The 21,049-nt window shown below is 47.3% G+C and overlaps 1 protein-coding gene and 2 pseudogenes across 3 annotated transcripts in view; 1 reads left to right on the forward strand and 2 right to left on the reverse strand.

The window, feature by feature from the left end:
• The window catches only part of LOC309813817 (uncharacterized protein), a gene marked incomplete at its 3' end in the record, with an annotated part of 37,673 nt that extends 31,080 nt beyond the window's left edge, over positions 1-6,593 (reverse strand). The window contains 8 exon segments of the mRNA XM_082638946.1: positions 2,959-3,028; positions 3,638-3,685; positions 3,826-3,858; positions 4,295-4,405; positions 4,524-4,799; positions 5,420-5,695; positions 5,897-6,166; positions 6,487-6,593. Coding sequence (XP_082495072.1) covers positions 2,959-3,028; positions 3,638-3,685; positions 3,826-3,858; positions 4,295-4,405; positions 4,524-4,799; positions 5,420-5,695; positions 5,897-6,166; positions 6,487-6,559 — 1,157 coding nt within the window. The 5' untranslated portion in view covers positions 6,560-6,593.
• The window catches only part of LOC309813160 (tripartite motif-containing protein 26-like), a 101,633-nt pseudogene that overhangs the window by 47,549 nt on the left and 33,035 nt on the right, over positions 1-21,049 (reverse strand). The gene's annotated exons all lie outside the window — the stretch shown is intronic.
• Positions 6,549-19,849, forward strand: LOC309813818 (cysteine-rich protein 1-like; annotated as a pseudogene). The gene is made up of 3 exons: positions 6,549-6,578; positions 18,796-18,937; positions 19,587-19,849. The product of its transcript is annotated as a cysteine-rich protein 1-like (transcript).

Here is a 21,049-nt window from a genome sequence, read left to right on the forward strand (position 1 = left end):
TGCGATTGTGTATTCTGTTCCTGGCTGTGTAGTCTCAGGGCTGTTTTGTGGCTTTTTCCTGAAATAAAACTACAATCAATCTCTCTCTCTCTCTCTCTCTCTCTCTCTCTCTCTCGTTCCATTTAGAACAATTTGAAACCCTTTTTTGCCCATAAAGAATTGCATGAGAATACCATGTAGTGAAACTCTGAGAGAGCAGCGATTCAGAGACTCTTCCCTGCTGCTTTATTGAGATATGATTGATCTACAATATTGAGTCAGTTTATGGTGTACAATTTGTTGACTTGATACACTTAATACTGCAAAATAATTACCACCGTAGGATTAGCTTACAACTGTATCACGCCACATAATCACCTTTTTCATGTGCGTGTGGAGAAAATTTAGGTCTACCCTCTTAGAACTCAAAAGCTTTTCTTTATGCTGAGCGGATAACTGCTTCTTAAATTTTCCACCTGGCTATACTGCATGGTAGAGAAAACATGTATCTCCCAGAAAATGTCCTGACTTTTTTTCCCAGGGAAAAACATTTCCATGAGGATTTAAAACCCCTCCCCACCCTGATTACTCTCTGATCACTGACCTCAGTGGATCCCAATCTGCCTGAGCCTCAGGACTGCTTGTACGGATTGTTACAAAATACTCAGGACTCTTCCCCGACCCATCTCAGAATGTGGGCATGAGGTCCAGGAATCCCTTATGAACAAACCCTACAGGTGAGGCTGATGCACAGCCACGTGGGAATCCTGGTCTACATTGTTGCTACTAAATGTGTGATCTGAAGACCAGCAACATCAGCACCAAACTTGTTTAAAATGCAGATTCTCACGCTCCCTTCCACCTGAGGCGTGCAGGTGATGCACAGGAAGTTTGGGACCCTGTGCTCTTTGCCATCTAGACTCGGTGTTCAGAAACGTGAGGTCTGCTCGGGTGTGTGGTCTGATCAGATCGCATAGTGCTGGGGGGTCCAGGGTTCAGTCCTTGTCCTTCATCTTCTGTAGCCAATTCTCCCCTGGTGACCTCATCTGTTCTCAAAGCTTTAAACCTCATTTATAGGATGTCACCTCCTCCAAATATTTCTCCAGCCATCTCACCTGAACCCCAGACTCAGTTTGCCCTTTCCTAAAGCGAATGCCAATGCTGCCGCCTCCTCAAATATGCTGCTTCCAGAGTCTCCCCGTTTCTGTGGAAGGTGCCCCACATGTCTACTTGCAAATCTCAAAATTTGCGGTCTTGTTTCATTCTGCTTTCTTATAACCCAAATTTCGTCCATTAGGAATTGCTGTAAAACGCCATTTTCAGAATATATCCAGAATCCAATCAGTTACTATTACTTTCCCTGCCCACACCCCAGACAAGCACCAGCATCTCCAGCCTGGACACTGCACCATTTCCTACAGTTTCCTCTATGGAATCTCTTGCTCTTCACCTCCTGATTCTGCCCAGCAGCCAGATGTTTCTAAAGAGTAGTCACACGAGGTCAATCTTCTGTTCAAACCATCTTGTAAACTCCGCACCTTCCTCAGACAAAATCAAAACCCTTCTGATATTGTCTAGGTGTATATGATCTGTCCAGACACCGGATTTCATCTCCATTCCTCTCTCCTCCAGCTACGATGGCCTCCTCGCTCTTCCTTGAACACGCACTCTCCTGCCCTAGCGCACTGGCACTGGAGGCTCCCCGGCCTGGAGAGAACTTGCCCCAGACATCCTCATGGACATTCCTTCATGTCTTTCACATCTTTACTGAAAGGTCACCTTCTCAATGAGGCCCACACTGACCGCCCTAGTAGAACAGACATCATCCCTGTCCCCACACACTTACACGCTGGGTCACCTTCCTCAAAGCACTTACCAACTTTTATTGTGAACACGTCCCTCACTTACTAGTGTCCTAGCGCACACTCTGCCCGTTCCCCTAGAACATATACTCCACATGGCGGACAGGTTTTGTCTGTTGTTAGTTCCCTGAGGTTTCCTAGATGCAAGGAGTGTGTCATGTATCTGGCACACAAAAATGTCAACTGAATGAATGAGCAGTGTAGAGCACCTCCCTGTCCTAGAGACAGTGTCTTTATTAACATGACCTCAGGCCACATGCTGCCTTGTGGCAGCTACGACACCACATCCATTTGCAATGACATCAATGCCGCCTGTACTTTTCTCACAAGGGCTGATCTCCCCTCCCTCCCACACCAATCAGTCTGCACACCACACACCACGCTCCTTCTCTCTTCAGAAAAGAATATCCTGCACTTATGCGTCTTCTATTCCAACGTACCCTGACTCTATTAGACTCTGCTTTCTAAATCCATCAGTTTGGATTGGAGTCAGCACTAGGCTTAGAAGATCTAAGGGCAGAAGAGGGGCCAGGCTGCAGAGAAGAGAGAAATCCAGCAAGAATTAAGTCAAGATGAGAGACTATTGGGTCCCTTCTGTTTGCTAATTCCAGAATCTGGTTCCTTTTAAAAGATGGGGAAAAGTTGGAAAGAAGAATCCAGCAAACATCTCTAGAAGGAGGGCAAGAGCTGGATGAGGCTGAAAATTGCTCTCTTGATACTACTGAGAATCCTGTGTGCAGGGCCCCCTTGGACTTGTGGGGACATCGACAGGCAAAATGACTCCTGCTGCTGTCAGAGATGGGGACACCCAGAGAAGAATGAGACCAGAACTCTGCACATGAAAAACAACAGTCATTATTCCAACAATAACAACCACTAAATAAGCAAAATATAAACACGCACGATAAAGACAGGGTCCGAGGATAGGAGCAAGGCCTGAGCCAAGGCTACATGGTTACAGGAAGCCCTTGCTGCCCACCGTCCTGGAGACAGTACAAGGCCCAGGTGATTTCTGAGCCCCTGAGATCACAGGTCCTGGTGGGACAAGGTTCTAGTGAAGGGACAAGGACAAAGGAGCTGAGAAGATGTGACCAGGAGTGACCACATCAAAACCCACGATGCAGTGGGCACGGAGTGGGCACAGGCCGCGTCCACGCTCAGCTCCTCACCGCCTCCTCCTGTCCCACCTGCAGCAGACAGAGCACAGCAAGCACACGGATTCTGGAAGGTTCTCAGCGCTTCCATTTATTTTCTCTCTCAAACTTTAAGAATCCTTTCCTTTATTATCCCATCAACGCCTCATGGCAGGAATTAGAAAAAACAAAATTCATATAGAGATTTTATTTCCAACAGGCAAGTAAGACATTATCACTCAGTGCACCACGAAGTTAAGACAGGGATGGAGGTGGCCCAGCCCTGCCTCTGCTGGAACAGGCAAGTGGATCAGGGAAGAGAACACAGGTCAGGGTGGGGAGGGGTCGTGGTGGGCAGGGGTGGGCCAGTCTCCCCACCTCCTCACATTATGCTCCGAGGAACACAGACACATTCAGATGCAGCTGCAGAGAGAGGAGTCACGGGATCTGAAGCCACAACGTGGGACCGTGCACCACTCAGTCCCCACGAGGCTGCTCACACTGTGAAAGAAAATAATCATGAACAAATTCAGGTCAGTCATGTAAGTGCTGACCTTCCCAACAGCCCCCCACATGCTCAAACGTCCCACGCAAAGATCCCCACCACCCGCGGCATCCACTCGGCCCCAACGCTCTCCCAATCTAGGCCCTCCAGGGTCTCACCTTTAGGATCCGTGAGAGACACATCAGAGCCCTGGGCACTGTCACTGCCTGGGGGAGAACAAAACCAGGACGTGGTCAGAAACCACAGGAGAGAAACTAGAGAAGGAGCTTTAGGAGGGTGAGCCCCCCATGGCCTCCTGTCTGCACCCTCACAAGGGTCTCAGGAATCACACCCCCTCCACACTTACTTGCAGCCTGAGCATAGCTTCCTCCTTTCTCACCTGTAAGAAGAAAACATCACGTGAGAAGCCAGGGAGAAGACTGAGTTGTGAGATCCTAGAGGAACCCCCTAGTCCTGGACCACAGAGAACTTTCCAGAACTGTTGACCAAAACCCATGATAGGATCAGGAACACAAAGAAAGGAGATGTGGGGGGACTGGATCAACTTCTGCCCTCCTGGGGGTCTCTCCTCAGCAGGGACCTTCCCTCTCTGACCTTCAAGTGCTGGTAATCTGGTCCCTAACTGGAATTATGAAGGTGAAAAAATCTGTCTTTCATTTCCACATGTGCTTTACAAAAGGGTAAGTGCCAGTCTCCAGACTGGCAAGCAATGTTTCTGAATGGTACTGCCCAGTAAAAACGCAGGCAAGCTTCTACCTGGGCTTGAAACTCCCCAGTGAGACAAGAAAACTCAGATCCCTCCCTCCCTTCCCTACCTGAGTGCTTCTTCTTCCAGATCACAGCTCCAGCCACCATGGCTCCAGTGACCACCAAGAGAGCCAGGCCAACAATGAGGCCCATGATGGGGACGGTGGGCTGAGGAGGTTCTGTGGAGGAAAGGGAAGGGGCCCTGACCTCAGGCTTGAATCCCGACTTTGCTGAAAGTGTCCAGAAGGGCTCCTGCTTTATCTGAGAGGAAGCTCCACCCCCCATGTCCCTCCTTACCCCATCTCAGGGTGAGGGGCTCCTGAAGCCCCTCGTGCTGCACATGGCACGTGTATCTCTGCTCCTCTCCAGAAGGCACCACCAGGGCCACCCACTTCTGGAAGGTTCTGTCCCCTGAAGGCCTGGTCTCCACAAGCTCCATGTCCTGGGTCTGATCCTCCCCATCACGCTGCCAGGTCAGTGAGATCTCCTTAGGGTAGAAGTCCAGGGCCCAGCACCTCAGGGTGACCTCACGGTCAGAGATGGGGTGATGGGTCACGTGTGTCTTTGGAGGGTCTGAGGAGGAAGAATCAGAAAATTCACACTTAGTGTTACCTTCATGGGCCACTGAAGCAGCATCATGTGACCATCCTGAGAATGAACAGCACAACAGGTTTGAAATGAAGCAGCCAAAACACCAAGCACCAGCCTGGTCTCCGGGGTCTGGGAAAATCTCCCAGTCCTTGGAAAGTTCTAGAATAAGGATGAAAGCCAAGGTAGGAGGCTCCATGTAAAGGGGAGAATACAGAGCAATGGTCCTGACTTTGGTGGAGGCTGAATGACTCAGAAAAGCTGGAGTCAGGCCTCCTAAGATGTTCTCAGGCTGAGAACAGGCCTTGAGAGAGAAAGTCATGGTTCACAAGATGGGGGTCAGGGTCAAAGGGCGCCGCTGGTTAGTTATTTCAGGGATCATTTCCTGCTTCTTCCCCAAAGAGACTGGATTCCTTCACTGTCTTTCAGAGAAGTGAGGCCACCGGCGAGTCACTGTCTTGTACAGAATATGGAAACCTGGGCGGATTCCCCCCTCTCCCGACAAGAAGTTGGGGTGGTGTTTCCAGAGGGACCCCATTTCCTCCCCTGTGGGAAGCCAGCTCCAGCCCGAGGGGAGACCAGGGAGGCCCCGCGGCCCCTCGTACCTGCGCGCTGCAGCGTGTCCTTCCCGTTCTCCAGGTATCTGAGGAGCCACTTCCCGCAGATGCCCTCCACGTAGTTCCTAAATTGCTCCGCAGCACCGGCCTCCTCCAACTTGCGCTTACTGATCTGAGCCGGCGCGTCGGCCGCGGTCCAGGAGCGCAGGTCCTCGTTCAGGGCGATGTAATCGGCGCCGTCGTAGGCGAACTGTCTGTACCCCCGGAGGAGGCGACCGTCCGGCCCCACGTCGCAGCCGTACATCTGCTGGAGGGTGTGAGACCCTGACCCCGCCCCGACCAGCCGCAGCGATTAAACCCAAACGGAAATGAAACCGGGTAAAGTCCCCGCGGGCTCTTCCCGGGTCGGGGACCGAGGGGGGTCCCGCAATGTTGGGGTGACCCTCGGACCCGGAGACTCGGGGCGACGCCGGCCCGTCCCTGGGGATGGGGGTCGTGACCCGGACCCGGGCCCGCGTCGCTCACCGGCCTCGCTCTGGTTGTAGTAGCCGCGCAGGGTGTTCAGGTTCTCTCGGTAAAACCGTGTGTTGTCCTTGGAGATCCGCGTCTGCCGATCCCAATACTCCGGCCCCTCCTGCTCCACCCACTGCGCCCGCGGCTCCATCCTCGGATTCGGGGCGTCGCTGTCGAACCGCACGAACTGCGTGTCGTCCACGTAGCCGACGACGATGAAGCGGGGCTCCCCGCGGCCGGGCCGGGACACCCCGGTGTAGAAATACCTCAGGGAGTGGGAGCCTGGGGGCGGGGAGGGGTGAGACACGGTCCGACCCTCCTCTCGGCGCGGGTCCCCGGGTCCGAGGTGACGGGGCCGGGAAGGGGGAGGGGGCGAGGGGCTCGTGAGACGGAAAAGGTGTGGAGGTCGGAGAAGGGCCGGCACCTCGGGGGAGAGAAGAGGGGGCGGGAAGCAAGGGAGGGACAGGCGGGGACCGGGGTGAGGGGGCGGGTCTGGGCTGGGGGCGGCGGCGTGGGTCCTTCCCTGGGAGTCCTGCCCCCCGACCCCCGGGGTCCCCTCGATCCTACCCGCAGAGGCCGTTCCCTACCGACCCCGCACTCACCCGCCCAGGTCTCGGTCAGGGCCAGGGCCCCCGAGAGTAGCAGGAGGAGGGTTCGCGGTGCCATGACCCACATCCTCGGGGTGTGGAAGAAAGTGAGTGCGGCGGGTCTGTGGAGACTTTATAACCGGGAACCGCGGGGACGCTGATTGGCTTCTCCAGAAACCGGACACGCAATGGGAGTGAGAAGTGAGTCGCGTCACGAGTGTCCAGGCAGCAGGGCCCGACACAGGTTGTGAGAGAGAAAGCGAAACTCGGGGAGACGGGGATTCCCCACCACGGAGCGTCCCGGCCCCAGAGACCGCCTGACAGCCTGAGAGCCTGAGAGCCTGCACGTCCCGGCACCTGGGACTTTGCCTGATCCCTCCCCTCCTGCACCGAGAGCTCTTTGTCACACTGTCTCCCTGAGTCCTTGCCCAGGGACTGCGTAGTCAGCGATTTTCACAACATTGTGGTCAGAATATTTATACAGTCTTACAAACTAATGACGACCCCAAAGATAGTTTTGTTTATGTGGATACTTCTATCGATACGTTCCAAAGTAGAAATAATAGAGTTCAAAATTTTTAAATTAATTGATTTAGAATAATATTAATAACCTATGATTTAATATGAAAAATAACTACGGTATTTCCCACGGTAGTGGGAAATGTGGAGCTTTTCAGATTTTTATATTTTTGCAAGTCTCTCTCTTTCTTATCTGTCTCATTAGAAGACCCCTGGATGTTCATGTCGCTTCTTCATTGAATCCGTTATTTTGATTGAAGTCTATGAAAATAAAAAAGCCCACACATATGTAGGCGTAGTATTTTTAATAACCTTTTCAGACAGTCATGGATGTTAGTCTTTGATACAAGACGAAAACTACACAAGTGGTAGTTTCTCAAAGGTTATTTTCAAAGTGGACCTGAAACAATATTATTAACTGTTTCCTATTCTGTCACGTTAAAATCCATAACCGTATTTTGAACATTGATTGTCTCTTGTACTAAGGTAAGATTTTTAAAAAGTAATACGTTATTTCACTAAGTTATATAGATCTTCCAGTGTCATTCATTCTTTCAAGTAAACATTGTATTCCATGAAGAAGAGGGTAGCTCAGGTCACACAAATTATTTTCCTTGGGACATAGTACTTTGGAATGTAGCAGAAGGGCTTGATGGGTACTTCCCATGTCATCTTAGAAGATACTTTTAAAATGTGGATTTCCCTGGTCGGGGAAGATCCCACATGCCGCGGAGCAACTAAGCCCGTGCGCCACAAAAAAAAAAAAAAAAAAAAAAAAAAGTGGATTTAAGGGAGTTCCCTGGCCGTCCAGTGGTTAGGACTCAGAGCTGTCACTGCCATGGCCTGGGTACAAGGGTTCAATCCCTGTTCAGGGAACTAAGATCCCACATGCTGTGGGGCATGGCCAAAAAAAAAAAAAAAAGAGTGGATTTCAGGATGATTTAGGAAACAAAAGAATTTTTATGTATTTTTTAAAGTTTTTTTTAATGAGATATAGTTGATTTACAATGTTGTGTTAATTTCTGCTGTACAGCAAAGTGATTCAGTTATACATGTGTATATACATTCTTTTTCATTTTCTTTTCCATTATAGCTTATTAAGGAAAAAAAAATTTGTAATGGATCAACCAGAATGTTTTAAAGGAAACCTGCTTTTCTTTTTCTGCAAGTAAGTTGTGTTGAAAATAACTATATTTCTGTTTGCTACAGTAGTCTCCATCAGTGCTAAGTTATACCTCAAAGCAAATGTCAACATAGTGGAAAGTCAAATAATATCTTAGTAATGCTATGAAAGTAGGTTTCACCTCATGGATCTCATGAAAGGCTCTCAGTGACTTCAAGCGTTCCACAGATCACACTCTGAGAACTGCTGTTCGAATAAACCTGGGAAACTCTCCTAACTGACCCTTGCCTTTGCCTCCTCTTCGTTTTGGAGAATCCCTCTCCCTGAGCTGGACTCCCTGCCTCCCCACACTTAGCTGAGGGCCCCGCCCCTGGGGTCCTCTAGGAGAGAAGTCACCCCTTGGAAATTGATCCCAGAGAGTGTCCTCAGTCTAGGAAGGGAGGTAGGGGGACAGGTGTCTCCCCTTTGAGCCTGGAAACAGTTTGTGCCTGAAGGCACCATACCCACTCATAACCTAGTTTGGTTTTGTTACACACCAGCTAAGTATGTATTCATATCGCAGACAGAAATCTGACATCGTCTCTAAGAGAAATAATATTGGCCCTTTCATGGGTCCAGTATATCTGACTTGAGGCCCAGAAAGCATGAAGAGCAGTCCTGTCCAATAGAATGTTCTGTGGTGAAGGAATTTTTCTATATCTGTACTGTCAAAATCAGGTAGCCACTAGCTACAGGTCGCCATTTAGCACCTCAGAAGTGGCTATTGTGCTGAGCACCTTAATGTTATTTAGTTTAAATAGCCATATGTGGCTAGTAGCTAGCCTACTGGGCATTGCATATCTATAATGTTCTTAATTTCCAGTCTCTTCCCCCCAAAAGATACTGTGTGACTCATAGGTTGATGCATATTAAAATGACCTTCATATGGAAATCATGGATTTGTCTATGTGGGTCTTAGATATATCCTTAAAATGCAGCATGCGCAGAAAGTTTCATTAACATGTATTTTAACAACTAGAGTGTTCAGACATTAAGGACACCATGGTTTATCACCTTAAGGTCATATGTGTTCAAAACTGCCCATCGCTGGAGCTAATTCTTGTCATTATGACCTTGAGCTCTTGTTGTTCTTTTCATTAACCTGGTAAATATAAGCAGACACTGAAGTCTTCACGTAGCCCAAGAGAAAGTATTCACTGAACACAACATATATCAAATACCTTGTAGGACCTGTACATACTTGTAAAATTATAAAGCAGGAGATGTAAACCTTAGAATCCACCACCTTAGAATTCTTTACTGACTGCTCCTGCTATTCGTTCCCCGCAACTTCAATCAATTCTGTTTCCCTTCACCCTTGGATCCCTCTCTCCTAGATAAAAAAAATACATGAATTTTTGCATTTGGGGAATGAAGAGTTGTATGACCCAAAGATGAAAAACCACTAAAAAATCATAAATTTTCTCTATGTCAACCAGACATTCACAAAGATACTAACGCATGCCCTTATCAAACTCAAAGACAAAAAAATTGACAAACAGGTAGCAATGATTTTCATCCAAAGACCACCAGGAGAAAATCTGTGGACAAACAAGTTGGATTTATTACTGGATGCAGTGAGGGAGATGACACACCATCAGGGACCATGGTGTCTTAGTGTGAGGTGTTAGATAGAACATATACAGGATGTGGTTGGGTGATTTTGAGGAGGGTGTATGGAGGAGGGGCTCACTCTAGATTGGGTGTTGTCAGGAAGTGGGGGCAATTCTATGACTGGGCATCTCAGTGAATCTTCCCTTTAAGGAGGAAAGACTATAGAGTGAGGATGCAGCTGTAATTGGAAAGAAGCCGTGGTTGCTGGTATCAGCACAGGGAGAGGTGTGATACATGGTGAGGTGCATAGTGCTGCCTTGTTTGGTCTGTGCTTGGACAAAATGATGTTGTGGTCTTGTTTTGTCTCACTGTATCATGGTCTCAGGTGTCCTTGTCTGATGTTGATGTCCTGTGAGGTGACATATGTCCAACAGGAGAAGAACATGGCTGCGTGGCGAGCACCAGCCCAGCTTCTGGCAACGCTGAGGCCTAAGGTAAATGTCAGACCAGCTTCTGATGTTGGAGGCTGCTTTGTCCTTCCTGAATTCAGTGTTTTAAAATAACTAAATCCCAAACAAAACATAATTAAAGTGTATTAGATAACAATCTGGAAAATAAGAAATGCAAATGTCAAACAAATATATAACAAATAAATGTAAAGAAAAATGCAAAGGTGGAATAAGAAATGGGAATAAATTAAAATCTATCATCTTGGCAAAGATAATAGTATGAGGAGAGTATTGACAGGAATTTAGGGAGAATATATTGTCAGAAAGATTGATGGGATTGAAAACTGGTACAAAACTTTTAAAGGTCACTATGCAAAATGTGTCAATTTCAGTATATTTACATTAAAAATTTTTATTTTGTATTGGTGTATAGGTAATTTACAATGTTGCGGGGTGTTTTGTTTTTTTTAGGTGTACAGCAACTTGACTCACTTATGCATAGACGTATATATGTCCTTTTTTGGGTTCTCTTCCCATATAGGTTATTACAGAGTGTTGAGTAGGGTTCCTTGTGCTATACAGTGGGTCCTTGTTGATTATTTTATAAATAGTAGTGTGTACATGTTCATCTCAACCTGCTCATTTTTCCCTGCCCACCACCTTTCCCTTTTGGTAACCGTAAGTTTCTTTTCTAAGTCTGTGAGTCTGTTTCTCTTTTGTAAAGAAGTTCATTTGTATTCATTTTTAGATTCCACCTGTAAGTGATATCATAGGATGCTTGTCTTTTCTTGTTTCACTTCCTTCCTTGTGGCGGGAAATGGCATTATTTCATCCTTTTTATGGCTGAGTAATATTCCATTGTGTATATGTATCTTATCTTCACTATGCATTCATCTGTCCTTATACACTTAGGTTGCTTCCATGTCTTGGCTATTGTACATAGTGCAGCCATGATCGTTGGAGTTCACGTGTCTTTTAAAAGTACAGTTTTCTCCAGATCTAGGCCCAGGATTGGGATTGCTGGGTCACATGGTACTTGTATGTTTACTTTTTTAATGAACGTCCATCCTGTTCTCCCTAGTGAATGTACCGATTTACATTCCCACCAACAGTGTAGGAGGGTTGCCTTCAATATGTTTACATTTTGACATAGAAATTCTCTTTCAGAAATTCATCCTGCGAAGATAATCACACATGTCCTCAAAAATACATATTCAAGGGTGTTTCTTGAACTGTGGTTTATAAAAGCAAAAAATGGAAACAATCTAAATTTTACAGTCGTTGTAATGATGGTAACTATGAATAGAGGAACACTTAATAAGAATTAAGGCAATAATGCCATGTGATTTACATAGTGGGTCAAATTTATTCTCAAAGCAAACCCACGAGGGGTTTTCCCTGGTGGTCCTGAGGCTAAGACACCGAGCTCCCAATGCACGGGGCCCGAGTTCTATCCCTGGTCAGGGACCTAGATCCCGCATGCCGCAGTGAAGAACCTGCGCAGCCAATAAATAAATAAATTAATTAATTAAAAAAAAAAAAGCAAACCCATGAGGCACCCAACATGTGATCCCTTTGTACAGACACAGAGAGAGAGACTCAGAGAGAGGAGACACAGAAGGGGAGGCTCAGAGAGGTTAAGGAGCGTATATTTCAAAGCCACCTTGAATCAGGATCTGGAGATACTGGAGAAAAAATGAACAACAGTTAGGACCTGGGTGATGTGTGACAGGCACTGTGGTGAGGCAGATGGACAGAAATGACAAAGATAAATGTAAATCACTACTGAGCTAAGTGCTGTGAGGAAGAAGTTCATGATATCATGAAAGTAGATAACTAAGAGACCTGACAGCTCCCCTACCACTATTATCAATAATATTTGAAAGATGTAAAAGATATAGGGTATATAAAACAAAAACAGAATTCTATACAATTATATAAAATCATAGAACCAAAAAGCCTCTTTGAAATTAAAAATAATGTCATAGAAATGTATAATTCAGTAGATGAATTGAAAAATTTCAGTCATACTCACATACTCACAGTAAGCAATAGGAATAGACAAGTAATGGCAAGGAGGAGAGAAGACCTGTAAGAATATTCCTCTATCAATCAAGAGATTCCAGCGAGTAAGCAATACAAGTGTCAAAAATAAGGGAGAGTAGGAAATAATAAAAAATTATTTTCAAGAAAATCTCTCGGAGCTTACAGACAAAAATTTACATCTGGAATGGCCTAAGCAAACTCTTACTGCAGTAGATGAAAACAAACCGACTCTAAGAAACATCACAGTGAAATTGCAGAAAGAATGGAAAAGGAGCGAGACCTTGAAAACTTCAAGAGTCAAAAAACATGGGCCTGGAGGCTAGAAGACAGTGAAGCAATGCCTTCCGAATTCTAAGGAAAAAAATCAGTATTTCCAACACAGAGTTCTATATTGAGTCAAGATGAGAGTAAGTCCTAGGGTAGCCTAAGACATTCCAGAGTTACCATGTTTTCCTTTCCATGTTCCCTTCTTCAGGATACTGTTAGACAAAGTGCAGGGGAAATGATGGAGAAAACCAACTACAGGGAAACATGGGATCCAGGCAACAGGGAAGCCTTGTAAAATTATACAGTAGGAGAGAGAGGCAGAGGGCTGCCCAGAATGAGGCGAACGAGATCCAGGATGTCAGCCCTGCCCCAGGTGTGCAGGGAACCAGTCTCCGTGTGGCAGCACGGAGGGCTGTGGGAGAGTCTGTGCAAAGAGGTGAAGTTGGTGGAATATCCAATGTTCTTGAATGTATTCAGAAAGACTTAGATTCTGCACAGAGTTTTAGAATGATTTAAAATGAGCCCAATATGGGGCTTCCCTGGTGGCGAAGTGGTTAAAAATCTGCCTGCCAGTGCAGAGGACAAGGGTTTGAGCCCTGGTCCGGGAATATCCCACATGCTGTGGAGCAACTAAGCCCGTGTGGCACAACTACTGAGCCTGTGCTCTAGAGCCCGTGAACCACAACAACTGAGCCCACCTGGTGCAACTACTGAAGCCCGCGCACCTAGAGCCCATGCTCCGCAACAAGAGAAGCTACCGCAATGAGAAGCCCGCGCACCGCAACGAAGGGTAGCCCTGCTCGCTGCAACTAGAGAAAGCCCACACGCAGCAACAAAGACCCAACGCAGGCCAATAAACTACAAAAAAAAAAAAAAATGAGTACAACAGAAGTAAGATATTATTTATTCCAGCAAAATCTTAAATATCCATTCAAGAAAAGTAATCATAGTCTACTAAATGCTCACTTGTGACTGGCATTTCCATCATCATCATAATGCAAATATTGCACACCGAGCTAATCAAAATTACAAAACTGATAGATTTATAATTATAAATTATAACTATTTTGGGAAGACAGGGGTGTGTGAAAGAAAAACCAATTAGCTAAAGATGATACATACAACTGAAAGCAAAGGAGTATTAAAAGCATGCTTTTTAGAGACAGAAGAAACAATTAGAGAATCAGCTTAAGAACTAAAACAGCTTCTCTCTGAGATTCAAGAGACGGGGGACATGGTAGGTTGGGGACATCGGTCTAGATATCAAATCTTGTAGAAGTATTTTACTTTTTAAAACTATGTGCATATATCCATTAGCTAAAAATAAAAAGACAACCTAGTAGATGAGAGAATGGCCTTTGGCCTTAGGAATTGTTGTGTTAAGAAGAGTCATAGAAATGGAGCAGCAGTTGGAAGGAAACTGTACACAGAGTGGTGGATGTTTATGGGAGAATTTTGTTTTAATTTATTTAGTTTTGTTTGATTAATTTTAATGGGCGGAATTGCAGCATGTTTGTAGGCAGGGTTGAAGGAGCAGTAGAGAGTGGGAAACTGATGACACAGGGGAGGATGGAGTCGGATCCTGCACCCACGCTGAGGGGCAGCCTTAGACAGGAGGGGACCATCCATCATCACTGGTGGGAAGGTGAGATACAGGTGCAGATGTGGGAATAGTGCAGGAGGAGGATGTAATTGTCACCTGAGTCCTTTATGTTTCCTGATTGAAAAAGAAAAGCTCACCATTAAGAACAGGGAGTGGGGGATGGGTGGAGGGGTCTGAGGGGAAAGGAGGAAATGAGAAATAGCCCTCTCAGGGGTGTGAGAGTGAGCTGACTGGGAAATGGCATCTGGAGAGTTCAGGGTGGGGGCCACTGAGGTCTGGGCTGATCAGCTTAGAGAAATTTCCAGCTCTTGGGCAACAACAGGACGATGTATAAGAAACTAAAGAAAAATGCAACAAAATATCTCCAAATGTGAGGATTACATTCTTTTTACTTTGTCATTTATCACTTTCAACACTGTATTACTTGTTTTACAGTGAACATACATTATATCCTATATTATACGTTACACATATACCTCATAATAAGAATTAAAAAGCTTTGTTTAAATCTTTAAAAGGAAGGCAAGTGGGCAGAACGAGTGAAGAGCTGTGGGCACAGAGCAGGACGTACTGGGCTCCGTGCCTGAGCTCTGGGCAGTGAACTCACACGGCCTTTTCTCCTTTTCTCAGGACTGTGTTTTCTTTGGAGCCCAAGTAGGATTTTTCCCTTCTTTTTTCAGTGTGGTCACTTATTAAGACCTTGTCACCTCTTTGATGCTTTTAAGATGGTTTTTATATTTTACATGGCATTTTCAGCGAGCAGAATTCTCCCTACAATCCAGCCCATCTTTTCCAGTAATGGAATTTCTGTGGCAGAATAGCTCAGTTAAAAGACTTTGGGTGCCAAAGTAGAGAATGTGTGTCCTAATGCAGGATCTGAAGAGGATCTGTCAGGTGTTTTACAAGTGCAAGGGATTTTAATGTAATTTTTGAAAGCATATTTACCTACATAGAAGGGTACTCAAGGGTACACAAAATAAATAATTCATGTTCTCCCTCTCATCCCCCATTTGCCCAAGTCCTCTACTTGGAAACCATTGCAGTTGGCAATTTCTCTTTTTTCTTCTCCCCAAATATATCTATGCATTAATGAATACTGTTATGCCAGTAAAAGAGCTCAGACCACAGACTGGGAGAAATTATTTGTAAATTCACATATCTGATAAGGGACTTGTTTTAGAATATACATAGAACACTTAAACTCAATAATATGAAAACAATTTAAAAACGAAGGAAAGGGCTTCCCTGGTGGCGCAGTGGTTGAGAGTCCACCTGCCGATGCAGGGGACACGGGTTCGTGCCCCGGTCCGGGAGGATCCCACATGCCACGGAGTGGCTGGGCCCGTGAGCCATGGCCACTGAGCCTGAGCATCCGGAGCCTGTGCTCCGCAATGGGAGAGGCCACAACGGTGAGAGGCCCGCGTACCGCAAAAAAAAAAAAAAAAAAAAAAAAAAAAAAACACGAAGGAAAGTCTGAACAGACACCTCTTCAAGAAGATCTATCAATGGGACTGCATATGAAAAGGTGCTCAACATCATATATTATTAGGAAATGTAAATTTTTAAAAATGCTGTATCATCACACCTATTAGAATAGTTAGAATCCAAGAACGGGTGATAAGAAGTGCTGTCCAGGATGTGGAGCGACAGAAACCCTCACTCACTGGGGCAGGAATACGAAGCAGCACAGCCCCTAGAAATGATGGTCAGCAGTTTCTTATAAAGCTACACATAGACCCTCCATCCAGTCTACTGAGCACTCTAGTCCTCATGCAACTCATTTGAAAACTTTTATATGCACAAACCTCTGCACACCAATGTTTATAGAAGAACGCCCCTCAAGTGTGGGCTGCACATAGTAACTTCCTTCTAAAGACTACAGTATGGAAAGTAGGGAAGTAAAAATAAAAGTTCACAAGGAGAAACCTGGGAAATGTACCTTAGCCGGGCGATAAGGTGAACTTATTACTGATAATCAAGTGGAGAGTATACACCCTTGCTGTGTGGAGAATGTCACTTCATCTCTGTGGTCTTCTTCCCCAAAATTCTTTGCCCCAGTCGACCAACTTGAATAGATGGACATTCTACAGTATCCCTGAGCAGTACTCAAAAACATCAAGGTCATCAAACACAAGGGACCTCTGCGAGACTGTCACAGCCACAGGAGCCTGAAGGAGACATGATTGGGACTTAACACAATGTGTCTTTGATAGGATCGTAGATCAGGAAAGGGAAAAACTAATGAAGTCCAAATAAATTCTGGAGTTTAGTACTAATGTATCAATATTGCTTCATTAGCTGTGACAAATGTATGATGGTGATATATTACCACAGAGAGACTGAGCGTGGGATTTACAGGAACTCTCTAATAACTTTGCTACTTTTTTTGTGAATCTCAAACTACACTAAAATGAAAAAAAAATTAATATCTGCCAGAAACAAACAGAGAGTGAAATAATTATCAACTTTGAGTTTTCCAGAGTGTTTTCATCAATGAGCTGGAGAGACGGGTTGTGGAGAGGAAAGATGGAGACCTCAGACACAAGGCAGGGCTCTCCTCCCCTCTAACCCCCGCCCCATCCCCGAGCCCGACCCCAGAGCTTCTCAGGCAGCATCTTCATCCCCCCATTGCTGACCAGCCTCCAGGGCAGCCATCTCTGTCGGACTCAGACCACAGCCCATCCTCTCGCTTCCCTGTGCTGAATAGGAGAGGGCGGAGTGGTGGCGCCCCTGTGTGGCCACAGTTGCTGATGACAGGAGACCTGAGCTCCCCTTTGACCCCGTTACAAAAGACCTGCCCAGGGTTTCCTTGGGCTCCTAGCAGTGGGTCAGTGCTGCGCACACAAGTTGGAGTTCATCCAGTGTCAAGTTCAAAGTCTGAACTGTTACCCAGAATACATGCTGACACGGACCTTTATCTCCCCATCAAACCACCAAGGACTTTGGCCTCAGGGAGGATCAGATTTCAAGGCCATTAACAGCTGGTTCCCAGGTCCAGGGTGGACCCCACAAACACACTGGGTGTCCTCAGTCTCCAGGGGTGGGACCTTGAACCCCAAGTCCTTGTCACTTCTTCCGGCTGCTGACAGGGATATAGGCTCTTCCTCCAAGGAATCAACTCTGGAACCTCCACCCCTAAGATGGGGTGGAAAAGGGGGCAGAGGAGGAGGGAATCCCCAAGGTAACAGCCTATGAAGAAGTGAGAAGTGAGGAGAGGGAGGAAACAGTGACATTAGGAGAGGGAGGCCAACAGGAGTGGAGGGGGAGGAACGCGAGAGGAGAGGGGCAGGGCGGGTCACTCAGTGGACACGTGTGTGGGGAGGGTGGAGTCTGGGTGGGGAGAGGCACAGGGGCTTCTGGCCTGGGTGCTGGTAGAGGCTCTGTTTTTCACCTGGATGATAATTACACAGGTGTCAGCTCTATATTTTGCTGGTAAACTATGCTTATGTTTTAGGTGTTTTCCTGTCCTTACAGGTATGGTATAACTCAGATACACCTGGAAGAAAGAGAAAAGAGAAAAGGAGAGAGGGGAGGTGGTTAAAGGAATTCCTCTCTTCCAGAGAAATAACCTCACCCCCAGTCCTCACTCCACCCCACACACACATGGTGCTGGGGGCCAGCAGGGAGACTCAAGGAAGGGAGAGTCCATCCCAGCTCACAGCCCGGGGCTGCCTGGACATCGTCTCCCTGTGAGCTAAGACAGCGGGGACCACTGTGCCAAAAAGACTGGCTAAAGACCTTTGGAAAAAGACCTGCCCAGCTGGTGGCCATGGAGGTGGAGAGCAGAGGACAGGAGAGCAGAGGACAGGACGTGGACTGGAGCCTGGAGACCACAGTGGGACAAGGAGATCAGCCTTGAGTCTGGGCCTGGGGGTCCTCCTGACATTTCCCTGAGACAAGAAAACGACCTCCCCGCTTCCCAGACCGACAGGACCCAGGCGTCCCAACACTGTACCCAAGAACACCAAGCTTGGCCCCTCCTGCCCAGGCATCAAATCCGCCACCGTTTGAAGCCTCAAGGGTCCTCTCCGCTCCTCCCCAGTCCCGAGGGCCCAGGACAGCCCAGTGTCCTGCTTCTTCTTCCCCTTCGTGGACCTAATAATAGACAGGGACCTGCTGTCTGGATCCCTCCAGCCACTTCCAAACCTGAAATTAAAGGCCCTGTGGTCCTGGACTCTGATCTAATTTGTGGCCCTGATGTTGACCCAGGACTTCGGGGTCAGGGTTCAGGGGAGGCCCCCCAGGGCCCCACAGTCTGCAGCTGAGCCAGGCTTCCAGCTGAACAGAATCGGTGGATTCTGGACATAAAACTGGGACCTAGAGGAGACACAGCAGCCACACGGAGGAGTGAAAAGCTGCCTTTGTCTCTCCCCGCTTCCATCCACAACCAGTAAACATCCATGACACACCACAGGTGACTCTGCCCAACACACCAGGACTCCGGAGAATCCCACACAGGGTGCGTGGAAAGGTGGGTGGACTGCGACACAGAGATGAGGCTGAACCTAGGGAAGAGCAGAGGCGGAGCCTGCGATCCTGTTCTCCACCTGCGGCCACTGAGCTGGAAGCCCCAGAACACCCAGTAGCAGCCGCAACAGGACACAGGAATCCAGCCTTCCAGCCTCAGCAGTGCCCAGGGCCCCAGGTAACTAGGCAGCAGCAGAAGTGGGTCCTGGGACCCCAGCCACCAGCCCCTGAGACGCCCATGACTTTGGCCCCTCCAGCTACCCACTGGCAGCAGCAGAGCCGAGAACCTTACAGCACAGGACATGGCAGAGGTGCCTGCACCACCCCAGCTACCCACGCCCCCCTCGTCCCCCGTGGTTCAGGGGATCCCGGACACGAGGGAAGAGCCCACTATCCCAGGTCACCAGGCAGCGATGCCAGTGGCACAGGCAGCAACAAGGCACCAAAATCCCTGGAGGCACAAGAAGCAATAAGAGGGCACGGGACCACACCCCTGATGCGGGGTGGAAAGTGCCAACTCTCCCAAGCAGGTAACACAGGTAGGAGAACCCCAAACCTGTGCTGTAGCGCCACCTCCAGGAAGAGAAGAGAAAAGCCTCTGCTCTCTAATTTGTTGAATGGTTAGAATCAAGCAGAAAAGTGCTCCCCACTTCACCAGTGCTGGCAGAGGGACAGCACAGCAAGCACACGAAGAACCACAGTAACACCGCATCACAAAAAGTAAAGGACAGTTCTCCAGAAACCAGACTTAAGGCCATGGAATACTGCGACATAACTGATAGAGAATTCAAACAGCTCACGAGGAAACGCAACAATCTACAAGGAAAATCAGAAAGGCAGTATAACGAGCTCAGGAATACTATGAATGAACAGAAGGAATACTTTACCAAAGAGACTGAAACTCTAAGCAAAACTATATAATTTCAGTGTACTTATGTGGTGCACTTTCTTTAAATTGATACCTAAATATTTTATCCTGATGCTATTATAAATTGAATGTAAACGTATTCATTTTCCAAGTCCCGCGCTCCTGTGTGCTCCCGCCCAGCCACCCGCCCCGGACCCGGCGCCACGGTGCCCAAGTGCCCGAAGTGCGACAAGGAGGTGTACTTGGCTGAGCGGGTGACCTCCTGGGGAGGGACTGGCATGGCCTTGCCTGAAGTGTGAGAAATGTGGAAAGACGCTGACCTTGGGGAGCGGGGACACACTGAGCATGAAGGCAAGCTCTATTGCAACCAACCCTCCTACGGGGCCATGTTTGGACCCAGAGTCTTTGGGCGCGGTGGAGCGGAGAGTCACACTTTCAAGTAAGCCCAGGTTTTGGAGACCCCATCCCCGGCTGCCCTGGGGGCCGCGGCCCTCTTGACCGATGGCAGGCCTTCTCCACAGGCACCTGGGGCTGTCCTGTAGACCCCCATGCCCTCAATAAACCCGTACACTTGGAAGAAAACAAAAGAAAACACATCCATTCATTTTCCTAATTTTATATTTCTGGCACAGAAGTCTAGCCAAGTTGTGAAAGCTAAGGAACAGTCCTTGAAGAAAATAAATAGTGCTACTCCAGGGAACACACGAATGGTAAGAATGCAAAACCATCTTACTGCTGATATGGAGAAAGTTTTAGTGCTCTGAATAGAAGATCAAACCAACCACAACATTCTCTTCAGCCAAATTCTAAACCACAGTAAGGCCCTAACTCTCTTCCATTCTATGAAGGCCGAGAAGGTGAGGAAGCTGCAGAAGAAAAGTTTGAAGCTAGCAGAGGTTGGTTCATGAGGATTAAGGAAAGAAGCCATCTCTGTAACATGAAAATGTGAGGTGAAGCAGCACGTGCTGACGTAGAAGCTGCTGCAAGTTATCCAGAAGGTCTAGCTAAGACCATTAATGAAGGTGGCTACACTAAATAACAAATTTTCAATATAGATGAAACAGCCTTCTATTGGAAGAAGATGCCATTTAGGACTTTCAGAGCTAGAGAGGAGAAGTCAATGCCTGGCTTCAAAACTTCAAAGGCGAGGCTGACTCTCTTGTTAGGGGCTAATGCAGCTGGTGACTTAAACTTGAAGCCAGTGCTTATTTACCATTCCTCAGATCCCAGGCCCTTTAAGGTTTATGCTAAATCTACTCTGCCTGTGATCTGTAAATAGAACAACAAAGCCTAGATGAGAGCACATCTGTTTACAGAATGGTGGACTAAATATTTTCATCCCACTATTGAAACTTACTGCTCAGAAAAAGATTCCTTTCAAAATATTACTGCTCATTGATGATGCACTTGGTCTCACCCAAGAGCTCTGATGGAGATACACAATGAGACTTTCCCTTCTCTCCTGCTTTCCCTGGTTGCTCATGGACCAATGACATGGTCTTAGGTATGTTGGGTCATGTTAATAAGGACAACATCCCAGGGACAGCAGAAAACAAAGGTCAAGGAGACCTGGATGCTTGGACATCCTCGTGGTGCAAAGCCACCCTAGCAGCCCTGGAACTGCCTGTCTCACTGTCATGGGA

Source organism: Mesoplodon mirus (genome assembly GCF_964341445.2).
Source record: "Mesoplodon mirus genome assembly, chromosome: 12".
NCBI classification, from domain to species: domain Eukaryota; kingdom Metazoa; phylum Chordata; class Mammalia; order Artiodactyla; family Ziphiidae; genus Mesoplodon; species Mesoplodon mirus.